The sequence below is a fragment of the Canis lupus genome, chromosome 9, assembly GCF_011100685.1.
Source record: "Canis lupus familiaris isolate Mischka breed German Shepherd chromosome 9, alternate assembly UU_Cfam_GSD_1.0, whole genome shotgun sequence".
Taxonomy (NCBI): Eukaryota; Metazoa; Chordata; class Mammalia; order Carnivora; family Canidae; genus Canis; species Canis lupus.
Window position 1 is genome coordinate 38639745 of NC_049230.1, and position 17774 is coordinate 38657518.

Below are 17774 nucleotides of genomic sequence, written 5' to 3' on the forward strand. Positions count from 1 at the left end.
CTATGGGTGAGCCCTTGGCCTGTTGAGAGAGAGAGAGGCCCACTCAATGGCCTTTGCCCTCTCCTGCCTGGCTCTCGGACAGAGAGACCCCCAGGCTTTCCTCCATGGAGAAGGGAGGCCTCCTTGAGACCTGGTGACAGTGACAGTGACGGGGAGTAACCTGCTCTGGGAGGTGGAGTGAAGGTGGAGAAGGAATCCAGGGTGAGCTCAGGTATGCACAGCAACGCTTTTTCACCCCTTTCTTTATCCTTCGGTGCCCTCTCACCCCCTGCAAGCCTTTTCTCTGGAGGCCCTGAGGCTTGGCCCACCCTCCCGAGCCAATCATGGCAACTCCTAGAAGAGGTAGATCTTTGTGAGGTCACATTTCCGGGTCAGCGAATCCGTCCTCTCCTGATGCGGGTGGCCCCTCAGCACCAGAGGGTCCAAAGGGATGTGGATGTTAGAGGAGCAGCAGGCCTGCAGCCTGGTTCAGCCGTGTTGTGATCTCATGTCATTTAGTGTGCCCACAGTGTGCATGAGCGTGCGCGTGCACGCACAAGGACGAGACACAGAGCCAGGCACCATGTACTTTCTGTTCTCTGGGGGCGGCTGCTCTGGCCCCATCTGGTCACCCCCATTTATTTAAGAAAATCTGACACAGTGGTGGGTAGAACCCAAGAGAGAAGTGGGCTGTGGGCTGGGAGCGGTAGGGGAGATGCCCGGCTCCCTGCTGTCTTTGCCCATCCCCAGGTCCTCCACAGCATCCCCTGGTGCCCTCTTCCCCCTCCCACCAGATTCTGCTCCCTGGGGGGGATGGGTGGCTGCCCCTGCAGAGAGGAAGGAGTGGTCAGCAGAGCAGGAGGGGCCTCTAAGGCGCGTAGTGTTGTCCTCACTGTGGGCTCAGCAGGGGGATGGGGTCTCCCTGGGCCGCCCAGACCACAGTGTTGGGGCTTGGCTTGCTAGGGGCCAGCCCAGGGCTCCTCCCCATTTAGGCCCTTGCCCACAGCCCATGGGGACAGAGGAGGGAGTCCTGAGATCTCAGGAAGGTGCCTGCCTAGGCCCAAACAAGACCTCTCTGTAGGGCCAGCTCCCAGGTCCTGGGACGGGACTGGGGGGCACCTGGAAGCCAGCAGATGCTACAAGTGTCTCCTCATCCCCCAATATTTTGTCCACAGCAAGATCCTCAGCAGGGTAGGCAGCCGCCGCCTCCCCACCCTGAAGGACAGAAATCCCTGAATAGTGGTTTGAGAAAAGTCTTTGTGCAGCTTGTGACACAAGACCCCCCCAGAAGCTCCCCCACACAGGGGGAAGACAGGGGACATGGGGGGCAGGGGCACAGTGTGGGCCCCCCTCACCCCAAGCTTGGCCTCCACGCCTCACTTTTGGGGCCGGGGGTCATCTAAGATTGGAGGAGGTTCAGAAAGGGTAGAACAAGGCCTGGGATCGCTTTCGTCCTAGCAAGCTCCTGAGGAAGGAGCCGTCCACCTTCGGGGGCAGCATCGGGTACGGGGTGAGGTGGCAGGAAGGACCGCGTGGGGTAGGCGGCCACGGCCACCCAGCACAGAGCGAAGCTGCAGGGGCAGGGAGTACAAAATCCACTTCAGCCGGCCTGCATCAGTGTGAGCGGGGGTCCCAGCTGTGTCCCACACACAGCCCACCCCCCGGGGGGACGGCGTCTCTATGCCATCTCTTTGATTCTGCGCATATAATTGTGCAGGTCCGGGGGCGCAGTGGGCCGCGTGCTGCCTGCCACATCTGGGCAGCCCCAACCCAGGTCCTCTTCGTCCTCCTCATCGTCTTCCCCGGCAGGCACCGAGTCATAGGCCAGCTCCTCCGTGGGCAGCGTGGTGAAGGTGGTAAACTTGACCCGCTTGCGCTTGGAGGTGGGTGAGCTGGCAGGGTCCTCGGCCTGGTCCCGGGCCGAGCCGCCCGAGGAGCCGTCGCCCCGCCCGTGCACCTGGCTCTGCACGCTGGTCTGTGAGCTGCCGCTGCTGTGGTGGTCGCCGTGGCAGCAGGCGGGCACCGTCTCCAGCGGGTTGCCAGCGGGCGGCGACAGCTCCCCCTGCACCCGCAGCGGCTGCCCGTTGCCCAGGAACACCCAGTGGTGAGAGTGGTCCATGCTGGTCTGGCCCTCGGGCGGGATGCGCTTGTGCCGGTAGCGCAGCACGAAGACGATGCAGTTGATGAGGAAGACGAGGATAGCGAGGCAGAAGACGCCCAGCAGCGCGTACATGCCGATCTCCAGGTCCGTCAGCCCGCGGGGCATCTGCAGGAAGCCGGTGGGCAGCGGCAGGAAGTCTTCCGTGGGCGGCACCGCGGGGCTGGCGGTGCCCGGGCCTGGGGCCTCGGCTGCAGGCACCCCAGTGCCGGGTGGGCCGGCGCCCCGGGCCTCGTCCTCGCCCCCGCCGGGGCCCGGCTGGCTGGGCCCCGGGTAGTCATAAGTGGGGTCCTCCTCATCCCGCCCAAAGTGCACCCGCAGGCCCACGGGCGTCGTGGCCAGCACGCTCTTGCGCTTGGTTTTCTGGCAGGTCTCGGCGATGGTGAGCTCTGCGCGAAGCAGTTCCCCGGCCCCCTCGGCCTCCGCCACCACCAGCGGAAAGGCCCGGTCCTGGGTCACCGTGGCCACCCGCTCGTCCAGGCTGCTCACCAGCAGCCCGTAGTCCCGGGGGCTGTAGAGGGAGAGTGGGGCTGTGGTGCCATCGCTGTAGGAGAGCCAGAGGCTCAGGAGGGCTTCCTGGAGGAGGAGGAGGAGAAGGGGACAGGGGTTAGAGAGCTACTCCTGGCTGGCTTCACTGCTACATGCTGCGCAGATGCCAAGCTCTGTGAGGACAGACGCTGCGATAATCTGGCCCCCTGCTGAATTCCTAGCACTGGAACCTTGCCCAGCAGGTGGCAGGTGCTTAGAGACAGCTGTGGGAGCAGGAAGTCCTCCTCTGGAGGCTGGGGCAGGGTAAGGGGCACATTATGGCCTCATACTGCACCTTGCAGGTCCCTGTCTCCCCTTGATGAGCTGAAACGTATATCCTGCCTTACGGCCTACCTCGAGTCGGTTTTGCTGCAGGAGTAACCCCATTATCTCCATGCCTGACCTGGGGATCATCCTCATTAAACATGTGGAGGTTGAGGAGAACACATACCCCATCCAAGCCTTCTCCTCCGTTAAAACATTCTGAGAATTGCCCTCCCTGCAGATGAGGAAGCAGGGCCCCGAGAGGAGGGACTGGCCTGGGATCATGGAGCAAGTTAGGGGCAGGGGATTCTTGGGTCAGTGCTCGACACCTGCCTTCTTGCTCCCTGTGCTCCTGCCCGTCACCTCTCCACCGCTGTCCTGTAGCCTGTGTCCCGTTGTGTCGGGGGTGGGGGGAAGGCTGTAGTTGGGGCTCCAGAGATGGGTGAGGGTAATTCCTGGGGGTGGTGGTGGGCAGAGATGGTGATGGGCTTTCTGAGAATCCAGAAGGGGGAACCCTCAGCAGGAACATCTCGGGGTGGCAGATGCAAGGAGCGAGACCTTGGCCAGCCTCCCTGTGCAGATGGCAGGGGAATGGGGTGGGCCAGGTGTGAAGGGCACCACGGTAGATGGATCTCCTATTAAAGCCCTAATCTAGGGGCCTCATGGCAGAGGGACAAGCTCGAGTCCCCTTCTTCCTTCCACACCCCAAGCCCCCAGGTTGGCAAGCTGGGCATCTGGTTACCTGCTTGAGGAAGCTGAGGGTCTGTTGGGCAGCTGTGGTGGCCAGGATGGTGTGGCTGCTCCCTGGGCTGGGCCGCAGGGAGAGGGCCAGGCTGGCTACCACCTGGGCCTGCAGCTGTGTGATGCTGACTTTCTCCTCCGTCACCGTTAGCAGCGTTTCCCCGAGCACAGACTCCGTCAGTGGAGACACCACCTGAGGCAGAGTGGGACAGAGGTGGGCAAAGGCCAGGAGGGCAGCACTGCCAGGATTCCCAGCCAAGGAGGAGTCCGAGTGCTGCTGGAAAAGACACCTGGAACCGGGGGGAAGTGGGGGCAGGCTGGGAGGCAGGACTCTCGGGCTCTGCCTTAGGGCTGTACCTGGAAACCAGGATCCAGAGGCCAGGTGAGTTTCAGGGGCTCACGAGAGCCAGGCAGGAGCACGGATGAGAGAGGTGGGCAGATTTTAAGGTACACAGTAGCCCCACATAGTGATAAATAGCAACGGATGTTTGGCCTCAACGTCAGAGACACAAAAGGGAGTGGTGGGGTCGTGGCAGAGGAGAACTCGTCCTCATGCAGGGAGGGCACCAGTATTGACTCCAGCCAATGATTGCCGCGTGGGACTGTGGGCCCAGTGTTGCCAGATGCATGTTTTGCAAAACGAGAAATCTAGATTTTTTTTTAAAACTGAGACAGCTCCCCATGTTTCAATGTCGGATCAGTTGCTTTACAGATAAACACATCTGCAGGTAGATCCTAGCCAACCGTCACACAATTGACAATCTCTTAGGGGATGATTTCAACCCAGTTGTAGAGAAGGAGGGTCAGAGTTGAGTTCCTAGGTGCCCGGATTCCCTCTCCTGCCCCCTCTCCTCACCCACGCGTGCTCTCAGGGACGCGCCCTGAGCCATACAGAGGTGGTAAAGGTTGACAGGGTTTGCCTGTTCACCAAGGGGAAGTGGAAGGTGATCACCTCTGATGTCGGGATTTCAGGAAGGGAGAGGGTGGGGGAGGAGGAAGAGTGTGTTGTTTTGGGGGCCTGCTGGGGTTGACCCAGGAGGCTGAGGCCCTAGGAATCCTGTCCCAGGAACGTTCCTGTTCTCTGCCCACAGGTAACTAAGGCTACTGGCAGGGTCCCGTGCCTACCTTGAAGGGGGTGGTGCCGGGCTCCAGGCCCGCCAGCGTGCTGCTGTCCACCATGCGTGCCACTCGGGGGTCACCCACCCGCATAAAGTCGCTGACCAGGTCGGTGACCTCCACCAGCCAGTCCGGGCCCAGCATGGTGACCACCTGGTCGGTGCCCTCGGACGATGTCGTGTGGAACTGGGTGAAGACCTGTAGGGTGGCATGCTGGTACTGCAGGGTGCAGCCGCGGCTCATGCTCTGGCGTCGCTCCTCTTCCTCCTCATCCTCATCCTCGCTCTCCCGGGCCGACCTGGGGTGGGAGGTGGAGTGGAGTGGGGGAGGCGGGGGTGGTCAGGACTCCTCACCTGCCTCTGAACTGCACAAGTCACTGTCTGCCCCGTGCCCCGCTGGCTCCTTCCCTGCTCCCTGAGAGCCTCCCCCCTGCCCCACTCCTTCTGTCTCTGCCAAGCTTGGAGCCAGGAGGCCCCAGTCCTCACTTTCCTAGGAAGGTATTTTCTGGACCCTCCCTCTCGGCCTCTGCGGGACTCCACCCAGGCCTGGGAATAGGTGGTGCTGAAGGCTGGCAGGGGCTCTTTTTCAGCGCTAAGCCTGCGCGCGGCCTTGTTTTGGGCTCTAAACTGGAGCAAAGGCGCTCCCTGTTACGGAGGGCCAGAACGCTTGGTGGCCTGGGTTCCTCCTGCTTATCGCAAAACCTCAGTGGAGAGAGGTAAACTGAGGCAAGCACTGGTAAGCGCAGGGGAGCCAGGACTTGATGACTTGGGAAATTTGGCCTATCCAGACTGCCAAAGATGCTAAAACTAGGAGATCCACAGTCAGGAAAGCATGCTCTAGAGAGAGAGTGTGTCAAGGACGTGGCTAGTGCTTTGCTCCTGCTTGTAGAAGGATGGAGCACCCAGAACATCCCTTCACAGAGGGCTCGCAGGTGATGTGTTACCGCATCCTCACAACCACGCTGAGGTAAGTATTAACGTGCCCACTTTGCAGTTGAAGGAACAGGGGCACAGAGAGGCTGTGTAGGTCGTCTAAGGTTGCCCAGCTAGTAAACAGCAGTCAAGATTGAAACCCAGGATGTCTGGCTTCAGAGGTCACTGCGCCCTTGTTACTCAAAGCTGGTCCTCCCCGAGCTAGTCCCAGTGCAGAATCACAGGCCCCCTCCCAGACCCACTGGATCAGAATCTGCACTTTAACAGGCTCCTCAGATGATTCTTATGCACTTTCAAGTCTGAGAGGCTCTGATCTACATGGCCTGGCTGTTCCTAAACTCTATAGAATGGACTGCGCCCAGCTCTCCCTTGGCCGCCTGCTTCTCCTCCGGCCCAGCCCCTCCTCTCTTAGTTGCCCACCTCTCTTCCTCTCTCTGGCTTTTCTCTCCAGCAGCAATGAGGGGTGTGTGAAGTACATGCCCCAGAGATGCACAGTCAGGGGTGTGAGGTGCCCCCCAGCCAGGGAGGCTTGTGTGAGTCGCTGTACGCCTGGGCTGATGGGCTCACGAGTGTACCCCTGCTATGCACAGGCCGAGTACATGTGTCTGGGTGTGTGTGCTCCTGCACTGCTGTGTCTGCTCCATCTTGTCTGTGGCCTGGCTACTCTCTCACTCTGTCTCCCCAGCCAATTCCTTTCACCCATTCTTGAAGACTTGGTCAGGAGTCACCTCTTCCAGGAAGCCTGTCTTGGCTTGTCTTGGAGGGGAGGTAGTTCTCTCCTATGTGCCACTTGATCTCCTGCACACACGTGTCCACCATGTCCTGTGGCATGTACAGGACAGTTTCTGCTGGATCCAGAGCTTGGCTGGGTCGGGCACCAGCCACCACACCCACCCCATGTCTCAAGCACCCATCAGTGTCTGGCACACAGTAGTTGCTCAATAAAAGTGTGCTGACTGCATAACCGACCTGCAGGTGTATACCTAGGGCCTTACACACATACGTGGACCAGACTATGTGCCAGGGCTGTGTCCACCTGTGAGTATCCTGAGGAAGGGCTGTACCTCCGGTCGGGCAGGATAGGTACCCTCCAGCCCTTCACTTGGCTGAGGCGTGCATCCGAGAGTTCGATGTGCAGGGGCAGCTTGGGGACCCAGACTGTCATTTCCAGAGGGGCATTGAGGATGTCATAGCGGAAGGTGACCCTGGCGTTCATGGACCCACGAGACTCCTTTCCACTCACAAACACGTAGTCGCAGCTGCTGGATACCTGGGGATGGGAAGGGAGGTTGGTTGGCATGTCTTGCCTACAGGGCATCCTGTGGGCTGACAAGGAGGAACAAGGTGGGGGAAGGCACCAAATTTACTTCCTCTGGGAGGTGTCCACTTCGGGTGTCTCTGTTCCCATTATTTCTTCACAGATCATCTCCCAGTGGCTATGAGGGGACGTTTTGCTCCCTGGCAGGGAGCCAGCATGCACCTGCTCTTACCCGAGGCTGCTTCTGGTGTGCCAGACCACATCCCCCAGGCTGGCTCCCCTTCCCAGCGTGACTGCCTGTGCTCTGGCATAGGTGTCTTTCGGTAGGGTCCTCTATAGTACAGAGGGGCACGTCCTGAACCCATGACTCTTCCGTGGCCCATCTGGCCCTGTGGCCCCAGGAAAATAAGCAGCTGCTTCATTTCAGGTGAGGGGACCCTTCTGGCCAGGGGGTGGAGGTGGGGGATGGGGAGAGGAAAAACCAGGACAGACTGGTGGATGGTGGCCACCAGTGGGTGCAGCTTTTATAAATGCCCACTGAGACACCAACTTATGTTCCTAAAGTTTCCTGGGATGGGCACGTGCTTGCTGAACACATCTTGGTGGATACCTGGGCCAGTACTCAGGACAGATGTAAGTGGGTGTATCCGTCAAGTATGTCCAGTATGGACCTGGCACACTCAGGACTGAATCTCGTGTGCAGTGCATTTAGGTGTTCCTGTTGGTACATGCCCATGGGTGCACACCCTCGCATTGGGAGGGTCTAATCACGCAGCTGGCGGGCTTCTGACATTCTGCAGGCTCTGGTAGGGAGCAGGGAGGGTGCCCGGGCTGTGGCTCATCTCTGTTGATCCCCTAGCTGTTCCCAAACTCCTGCTAGTCCCCTTAATCTTCTCAGATGGGGATGGTAGGACGTGGGGCAGCAGCCCTGCCAGAAATGCTCATTTCCCACTTCAGAAGGCAGAGAATTCTATCTGAAGGCTGGCAAATTCCATTCAGAGTGTTGGCAAACTCCATAAAGAACCTGAGTGCATTTCATTGAGAATGGAAACAAATTCTAGTTAGGATCTTTGCAAATTCCCTTTGGTATCTAAGCAGTCGAGACTTTGTTCTGGTCCACTCTGTGGCCGGGATGGGGGGAGCCTGGGGGGCAGAGGCCGGTGCTGGATGAGGGTGTTTGAGAGCAGGTCCATTTTTTTTCCTGTCCCAGCCTGCCAGCCCTGGAAAGCCCCAGGGGCCGATGGGGGTGTGGTACCAAGCCATCTGCTCTGGCTCACGTGGGGGGCATTCTTCCTGGGTGGGGGGTGGATGAGGCAAGGCTCCAGCTCCCAGGACCTGGAGGGATCTGGGGCAGAGTGTGGAGAGAGAGAGAGCGTGCACACTCCAGGCTAGCCCCAGCTAGAGGGAGAAGGACACCCACGGCCCATTCCTCCTGCTCTCCTTCAGGCTGAGCTATTTACAGGCATAGGGAACAGATTCCCTTGTCTGATCATCTGATTTTGGCACCTGCTGGAGGCCGGCCTGATAAACAGCTCACCCACCACACCGACACCAGGGCTGCCACACTCCTGCATCACCACCCACCCCACTACCCAAAGGGGCAATTCTGGAGGCCCTCCTGGGGTGGGGGCAAACTGGGTCATTTGAGTCACACTGATGTCCTGTTTGTTGGGCCATGAGGACCTGGGGCCCAGAGGGGGTCTCTGGGGAGGAGATCTAGGAGGGACCTTCAGGAGTTGGTGGATTTGGGGTGTGTGTGCCCTGAGCAGGTCCTTCCTTATACGATCTTCATGACTGGCCCAATCACATGCTTCTGGGGTTTCCTCTCTGAGTGGAATCTCCTCCATTTGGGCACCAGCAGCTAGGGTCAGAGCATGTCCTTGAGGGGCCCCCTCTCCACCCATGTTGCCTTGCCTGGTGTCTTTCCAGGCAGGGGCTCAATAATCACTTGCTGCATTGGATTGAGCTCAGGCTGTCAACACTGCCTTCTCCCCAGTGCCTGCCTAAGGGTCTCATGTTCCTGCAGGAAGCCCTCCAGGACCAGCAGTACCTGGGGCTTCTCCTCACGCCACCTAGGCTAGCTGCAGGATGCCTGAAGCTTATTCTATCCACCGCCCCCCCCACACACACACACAATTTGTTCTCTTCCTGCTTACCACAGGGAGCTGCCTGGGATGCGAATTCCCCTCTGGCTTGGGGTTCCCCCCACCCCTGAAGGTCTGAAGCCTTCTTCCCAGGGTCCCTGTCTCCAGGAAGCCCACCTTGATGATGTCCTCATTGTCAGATTCGCATTCCACCAAGGCAGAGACATCTAGGACGAGGCCAGTCACCTCGATGGCGATGACCTTGACAGGGATGGCCACCGTCCTGCCAGTCAGGATAGCAGTGTTGATAATCTCCGTGTCCTGCAGGGAGGGTGGGGCCCTGCTGAGCTGGGGTGCTGGTGGTCCTCCGCTCTCCCCGGACACAGCAGCCGAGGCCTGGGCTCCTGGCTGCCCTACCCCTCAGGTGAACGGCCTTCCCCCCGGGGACACCTGCACTCATGTGCAGACAGGTGCATCCGCCCAGTTTCACTCATCTCAGATGCTGTGCTTGCTCGGCCTCCTGTAGGCTTCTGCCTCTACCTCAGTCGGCTGCGAGGAAACAGCCCTGCCCCAGTGCCCCATCATCTTCTCTCGACACCTCGCAGGCCCCTCAGCACTCACAGAGTCACATACAGCACATCTGCCTGGCCATTCCAGGTGCCCCTGGCCTGGCCCAAAGTCCCTCTGGCCATGTGAGGTGCCCTGGGATGGTCTCATGTTTGCCTGACATTCCAGGCACCCTGGGGCTGTTCACAGAAGATCATTCCAGCCTTACCACCCCCTGCCCCTAGGCACTCTTCCTAAATCCAGTGCACCTTAGACCAAACTACTCACATTGCCATCGCCACAGCTTTGCCCATGTGATCCCCTGCCTAGAGCACCCTCCTCACCTTCTCTGATTCTATGAGCCCTTCCTTCCAAGCGCATCCTTCAGGATTCAACTGCATGGTCACCTCCTCCAAGAAACTCCTCTGAGTGGCCTTTCCATGGGTGACTTCTCCCATCTCTGTCCTCCTGAGCATCTGCTGTCCTACTCCAGCCCAGGCACAGAGTACCGCCTGCCTCCACACACTCATGCACACACACCTATACCCAAAGGCACACCTGGGTGCAGGAGGCACTCATGCACTTGGGCGCATGCACTGATCCATACACATGCACAGCTGGGCACATGCCTGTCACACACATGCACCTACGACAGACATATGCACCCACTGACCCAGTCGCCTCTCCTGCTCACCATGGCTAGGGGCAGGATGGCTTGTACATCCCGCTGGATGACGGTCAGCTCTGTGACCGCCCGCTCCAGGTCAGGCAGGGCGCTGTGGCCGCGGTAGTCAATGTGCCACATGATCCTCCGCTTGACCGACTGGCTGGTAAAGTTCTCCATCTCAAAGTCCAGCTGCAGGATCTCCAGGGGCCCCTGGCCTTCCCTGCAGGGTCGGGGCAGGACGCAGAGCCCAGGAGGAAGGGCAGGGAGTATCTCAGGAGCTCTGAAATCCCTGGTGGGGACCCCAGCCCTCCTTGGCAGCCTGCCTACTGGGGCCTTTTGAGGCTTCTCCAGCCACCCGAGGTGCCCCAACCTGGACCTCAGAGTCCCCACAATCTGAGCCCCAGCCCTTCTGCCAGCCTGGCCTCCTCCATCATGAAACCCCCCCACCCCTTCTAGTTGCTGTCCTGCAACAAGGTGGACAGAGGTGCCACCTCGGCTTACCAGGGGGGCAGGGGAGTGCCCTGGGCCCAGGCCACATCCACGGTGGCTGTCGAATGCTTTGCCCCGGTCAGCAGCTCCGAGGTCACGTGCCACTGGCCACTCCGTGACTTGGTGCCCAGAAGGGTCACACCCTTCTTGGCCTTCACCCTGGGACAAAATGGGAGGAAGAGGAGGGAGAAGGTCAGCCTAGGGCCCAGTGGTTGCCCGCCTGGCCACCCCCCTGGGCTGAGGCTAAGAGTAGGGGGAACGGGTGAGTGAATCACCCCAAGTTTTAGACCTAGTGCTTGAGATGAACCTGGGGAATCTGGTATCATGTAGCTGAAATCTCTGACCCTTAGTGGAGGCTACACTTGCTTCTACCATATCTCTCTGCCAAGTTTTATCAAAGCTCTACTTGCGTACCTCAATGACAGGGGACTCACTACTGCACACATCCCATTCTATTCTCAGAAAGCCCCTAAGGACCAGAAGCCCCTTTCCTTTTTTTTTTTTTTTCCAGAAGCCCCATTCCTATATTTAGCTGAAATGTCATGGGTTCTGCTGGGGAAGGAGAGAACAGCTGTCCTTCATCTCAATTGTAAGAGTTCTTCAGACAGTAGGAAGGGAGCAGGTGTTCCCTGAGTCCTCTCTTTGTACAGGCCTAAAATCTCTAGTTTCTCCAGTTGTTACTTTTTGCCACAGTTTCAGGTCAGCCCTTGCAACTAGGGTTCAACCCTTGCAAGTAAGACTAGTCCCCCTCCTCTGGACACTGAACACACAGGCACTGCAGCCTATACAACACTTCAGCTGTGCTCTCATCCTGACTAAAGCAGAACGGTGACCACTTCCTTAAGTTTACATGCTCTTCTCCTATTAATGTAGCCCAAGATCTGTGATGACTGATTTAAGTCATATTCACGTTCAGATATCAATCATTGAGTCAGGTCTTATCTCTTCCAGGAATATCTGAACTTTAAGGTGGTACACTCAGGAGAGAGGGCAATACTTAACTCAAAGAAATTGGAGGCTAATGATGATGTTTTGGGTCCTCTGCATAATGCCGGGGGTAAGGGGAATGTTTTGGTGGGGCCTTTGAGACGACTTAAGGCATTTCTGAATTTGTGAACTGTATCCTGTTCAGGGTGTAGAAAAGGCTGGGACACCTGAGAATTTTTTTCCTCCCAACTCCAGGATGGGGCAAACGTCCTGACACATGGACAGACTCCTGCTCATCTTTTGGCTCCTAGCCAATGGGCTGCTCTCTGATCTCCATATCTTCTCTTTGATCTGGGTTTCCTCATCTGTGAAATGGGAGAGTTGTGCCAGCTAACGTCTAGGGCCCTTCCATCCCCATTCTGTCATTCTTGATACCTATGCTCATGAAAACTGACCCTTCTCCTTGGCCATTTCTTTTTCTTTTTTTCTCTTTTTAAGATTATTTATTTATTTATTTATTAGAGAGAGAGAGAGAGAGAAACAGGCAGAGGGAGAAGGAGGCCCCATGCAGGGAGCCGGAGGCGGGTCTCCATCCCGGGTCCCCAGGATCAAGCCCTGGGTGGAAGGCGGCGCTAAACCGCTGCGCCAGCCCCCGGGGCTTCCTTGGCCATCTCTGTGAGCTACAGAGGTCGGGCAGAAATTTTTGCCGCCATCAGGCCTAGTGAGTACGGTGTCTTCCTGAGGTTGCTCAAGTGATGATTAGGAGGCTGGCCAGGCAGGTGTGGGGACACCCCTAGCGGGGCCGTGCTATGCATTTGACCTTGGACAGAAAGGCAGCGCCCTCGACCTCGACCCACAAGCCCCCCACCTGAGTGTGAAATGCTCCACGCTGGGGCCGGGGCCGGAGGGAGAGGAGGAGTTGGGGGCCAGGTAGAGGAGGATGCTGAGCACTTCCCCAGGCTTGAGGGGCCGATCAGGCAGGCGGATCATGAGGTTGCTGTCCAGCCGGTGCTCCTGCAGAGTCCTCCTGGGGGGCGGGCGGAACAGGCTGATGCTCCCGATGCGCAGCAGGGGGTGCTGGGTGGGGCTCTCGGCGCGGGCGCCCGCCCCCGGCCCGGCCCCCCGCCGGCCGCCCCCGCAGCCGCCCGAGGCGTCGGGGGCGTGGAGGGTGTAGTAGAGCTCCGCCTGCTGACTCTCCCCCGCCGCCTCGGGCTCCAGCGCGTCCGGAGGCTTGCGGCGGGCGGCGGGCGGCGCGGCGGGGGCCGGGGGCCCGAACCAGGCCAGGGGCAGCTCGGCCCGCACCAGGCAGGTGGCCAGGCCCCCGGCCAGGCGGCAGGAGCTCTTGACCTCGCGGGCGTCCCGGAAGGCGTGCAGGCGGACACAGGGCAGCCGCTCGGTGACGCCGAAGTCGTCCCAGTCGCGGCCGGCCACGTAGAAGAGCACCTGGGCCACGGGCTGCGAGGCGGGCACGCGGGCGCGGACGATGAAGGCGCGCACCTTCCAGTTGACGGTCAGGCGCTCGGGGATGTCCAGCGTGCTGGACGGCTGCAGCAGCTCCCGGCCCACCACCTGGCTGGTGCTGAACGGCCCCAGGGACACGTTGAGGACGGGCAGCTCCTTGGTCTGGAACACCACGAAGGGCTCGGAGCGCTGCAGGGAGCCGTTGGCGGCGGCGGGCGGCGGGGGCCGCGCGTCCCGCAGGAAGAAGGCCAGCCGGGTGCGCGACAGGCGGTAGCTGACCGGCAGCACCGGGCTGGCCTGCGGCCCCGGGGGGCTGGGGCTGGCCGGGTGCGAGCGGCCCGAGGCTGGGGACAGACAGAGCGAGAGCCCGGCGGGGTCAGCAGGGGCTGTGCTGGGACGGCAGGGCACCCCAGCCCCCGCCCCGCAGAGGGCAACCGCCCCAAGCTCTGCCCCGCGCCCACCGGTGCTGGGGTGCCAACTGCCCTCACCATTGCCTCTTTTGGGTTAGGGTTAGGGTTAGGGTTAGGCGCCCACCGGTGCTGGGGTGGGGGGCAGAGCTGATACCAACGCAAAGCACTGAGGCTCTAAGGAGTCTTACCCCCCCTCCCACCACCACCGCCCTGCACCCTCATCTGTAAAATGAGGATAAAGTGGGGTTTCTGCCTCCAAGTGCGGTCATGAAGATTTACCAAGTAGTGTGCGGAAAGGGCTCAGAGTACACAGACTCTTGCCATTAAAGCTTGCTCGCGAGCATTAGCTTGTTTGATCCTCAGATGGATCCTCCCAGCTAGGCCGGCTGCCATCGCCATGGATTCAATCCATTTTCTATCAATTTCTCTTTTTTTGAGAGCCGATTCCTTACATCTTACAGGTAAAGGCGCAGAGTGCTTAAGCAATTTACCCAAGTCATGTGAGTGACGGGCGGCCAGCAATGAGATTCGAACCCCGGGGCCACCTGACCCTCAAAGCCAAGCCAGTTCCTTCTCCGGCTGCCTCAGATGGTGCAGAGATCTGTACCTATCCCATCCCCCCCCCACACAGCGCTCTGCTCCCTCCCCTCCCTGCACTATGCATACAAAGAATCCCCCCCCCCAGCGCCCTGCTCCCTCCCCCCTTGCACTATGCATGCAAGGAATTTGACCCACCCCACAGTCTCACAAACCCTTCTTGGGACTGACATCTCTGGTCCCCACCCTACATCCCTGCAGGACCCTGCCAAATTCTTGCAATTCCACCTCTTGACTCTGTGCTGTGTCCCCAGAACCCTGCCCCAGTTCTGGCCTGGATCCCGTTGCTATGACAACGTCACAGGGCATGACTGGGTCTCCCCTCTCCCCTGAACCACTTCCTTGGCATCCCCTCCCCTCCACAGCAGCAGAGTGATTTGTTTGTCCTGGACGCGAATGGGCCCCTCACCGCCAGCTCACTCCTGTTGGACACTGTCAAGGAGTAGGAGGGACCACGATGTGGGGGTTCAAGGTTTGAGAAACAGTTCTGGATCTTCCTATGGACCCCCCTGTCGCTTCCCTCACCTTGAAAATCAGGATCATAATAATAGTGCTGCTCTGAAAAGGATGTTGCGCTGTCATTGTTCTGTTTTCGAGATTCAAATAAGAAAGCAGACCATAAATTGTGTGACACACTGCCAATGTCTGTTAAGTATTATGAGAGACTCTCCCCCTTCTGCTTACAAAACAAAATTCAAACTCAACCTTGAGCCTGAGTCCTCAGGGTCCTCTAAAATGCGGTTCAGGTTCCCCTTTCCCTAGGACTCCTCCTCCCAAGTCCCTGCTGCCAGCATAACTGGACAACTTCTGGCTTTAGCATTTGCCAACACTACCTTATCTCCCCTCCTTTGCTCATGCTGTGCCCTCTGAGTCAAAGTCTCTCCTAACTACAGGCATCCACATAGGAACCTGCCCCTGAGGTCCGGCTCCAATGCCACCTCCTCCAGGAAGCCCTCTAAGATATGACTCCCCAATTCCCGGGACTTTCCTTCTCTGAGGGGACCTCTCATCCTGTCTTGTCTGGAAGTTAGTTATCTGTGAGGCGGTGCACTGAGCAAGACTTCGACAAATCATGGTTGATTTACACTAGGTGATTTGCGGAGACCTGTGTCCCCAGGAGGAGACTCCTAATAACGCTATGGTGGTTACTTGCAGCTTATGCGTATTTATCATTTTATCACCATCAATGAAACCTTGACAGTTCTACAAACCTTTGCAGCCAATTCCTCTTAAAAGGAATGAACTAAAAATCCCCAGCTCTGGAGACTCCAGGGGCTCTGGTGTCTCCATCGTATTTTTAAAAAAATCTGTAGTTGAATTTCCTCATCCAAAAAGAGGCATTTGGCCTGGGGCAGGGCATAGGCCCTTGGGGTCAGTTGTTCTAAAAGGAGTGGCACCTGGTCTTAGGCATCTACTTGGGGGCTCTCTCTGAGTGGCCCTTAGGACCAGCTGGGGAAACTGGCCATGGGGGTGCTGCCCATGCTTTAACCACCAGATGGCTTCTTCCAATTCTCAGGAGAACTCTGTTCCTGGGTCACCTTCCTCACTAGATACTCTGTGTCCTGCAGGGTACGCTGGCTCCCAGTGGTGGGGGACAGATGGACAGCCAAGTCCAAGACGAGGACAGGAAGATATCCAGAGAGATGGGGAGAGCCTTCCTGGCTGGAACTGCTGCCTCACAGTTCCCCCTGGAGTCCCTGAGGTTCCCTTGCCATCAGGGAGGGAGGAGATGGTGGGGATGCTGGCCCAAGTCATACCATGTTGGAGTCCAGGGTAACAGCTTGAGCCAGAGCAACCCACTGCTTTGGAAGCAGCGGGAAGCAGGCAAACAAAGATTTCAAGGTTCTTCTCCCTGTGACACTTGCTTGGCAAGTCACTTCCCACTTTGGATCTTGGTTCCCACATCTAAAATTGAGATGGTGGGGAGCCCCGGTGGCGCATTGGTTTGGCGCCTGCCTTCAGCCCAAGGCATGATCCTGGGGTCCCGGGATCGAGTCCCACGTCGGGCTTCCTGCATGGAGCCTGCTTCTTTCTCTGCCTCTCTCTCTCTCTCTCTTTCTCTCTCTCTGAATAAATAAATAAATCTTAAAAAAAATAAAATAAATAAAATTGAGATGGTGACGTTGGCCCCCTCATGGGGATGTCCAGAGCAGTTAAGAGGTCAAGGGGGTGGCGAGTGGGGCGGGGGGTGGCTCTGCATGCTGGGATGTCCAGGGTTTGCGGGCACCAGGCCGACATGGGGAGGGGCCACCATGCTTGTCTCACTGGGGTTACAGAAGGGCAGCTGTTGGAGCTGGAAGTGCTCACTGTCCAGGCCGGGGTGGACAGGGTGGGGCCGCAGAAACCATCACCCCTGGGTCTGCCTTGCTTACCTTCCCCAGGAGATTCCAGAGGCTGCTAAGTGGCACTTAGCTCCCTTTGGCCCTCTCACTGTCCCAACCTCATGGAGGGCCATCTGGACCCCTGGGAGGAGGCACAGCAGGGGCAGGAGCCAGCAGATGGGCAGTAGCCCCAGGGGGGCAGGGAGGACAGGACTGGAGACTGTGTTTGCACATGCCCCTCTGCCCTCAGTAGATTTTGAATGAATGAGTGGAATTCTGGGAATGAGCTGCCCACCGCTGGCAGGGGTGCCATGTGGGGTATGAGTGCCTCTCCTGCAGTATCCAAGGGGAGACCAGGAGGCCACTAAGGGGCAGGGTTCCTGGCGCTGAGCAGCAGCCTTGCAGGCAAGGAGTCTGAGTTCCTGAAAGGGGGAGTGACTTATGTTAAGGGAACAGCTTGCTTTCAGAAAGGGAAGCCAGAAGAGACAGTATTAGGGTGCTACAATTTTTATATTTATGTCATCGTGACACACGACACCCCCTCCAGTCACCACCGTGAGTCATTCTATCCTCTGGGGCCCCGAGGCCTCCTCTGTGAGGGAGGCAAGTGTTTCTGAGCTTCCGGCACTAACCTCTGTTCTTCTGCTCACTTACTCCGGAGCCTAAAGGAAGTTGCTTGATTTCTCTGGGCCTCAGTTTCTCCAGGGATGTGGGAGAGGCCCTGGAAGTGTTCTGTGGAGGTGGGAGCTGGAGGGGAGGAAGCTGAGACCTGTGGAGTTGTGGGCTGACAGGTCAGGTTTTTAGGGACGCTCTGGGGGAAGGCGTGTGCACACTGTGCATGTGCTAACGTGTACGCTGGCCTGCATCTGGGGATGGAGCAGGACCCGCCCGGCCCTGGGAAGGAGGAGCTGCTGGAAGGTTTCCTGAAGGAGCTCCAGGAAAGAGCTCCTTTCCTGGGTGGATGGGGGAGGGGAAGAACTACACAGATCTGAGGTTAGGCAGGTCCAGGGGTGGAGGAAAGGTGCTGGGTGTCACTGGGGTGGGCATGACAGCCAGGACCCCCAACACAGGGGGAGCTGCTCCCCTGGGCTGGTGCATACCTGCCCACCGGGCCCAACACCAGACAGCCCACTGCAGCTCTGCAGATGTGGCTCTGAACCCCAGCCATGCTTCGCCCCTCAACCCGCTCCCCTTGTTTCCACAGAGCACTTGCCCTGCAGGCCCCCCTTCCTGCTCCTGTGTTCTGGCCCAACTCACCCTACAGACCAGGCTTTGCACTGTCTTCCCCTCAGTGGC

At 58.7% G+C, this 17774-nt stretch overlaps 1 protein-coding gene across 1 annotated transcript; it reads right to left on the bottom strand.

Annotated features, from left to right (window-relative positions):
* Window positions 1-565: 565 nt before the first annotated feature.
* On the bottom strand, window positions 566-13641 carry TMEM132E (transmembrane protein 132E). Its single transcript, XM_038546043.1, has 9 exons — window positions 13601-13641; window positions 12558-13541; window positions 10775-10921; window positions 10301-10493; window positions 9238-9381; window positions 6783-6988; window positions 4796-5084; window positions 3672-3863; window positions 566-2713 (listed from the first exon to the last, which is right to left on the bottom strand). The coding sequence occupies exons 1-9, from the start codon at window positions 13639-13641 to the stop codon at window positions 1658-1660; spliced, it is 3252 nt and encodes a 1083-aa protein (XP_038401971.1). The 3' UTR covers window positions 566-1657.
* Between the last annotated feature and the right edge of the window lie 4133 nt (window positions 13642-17774).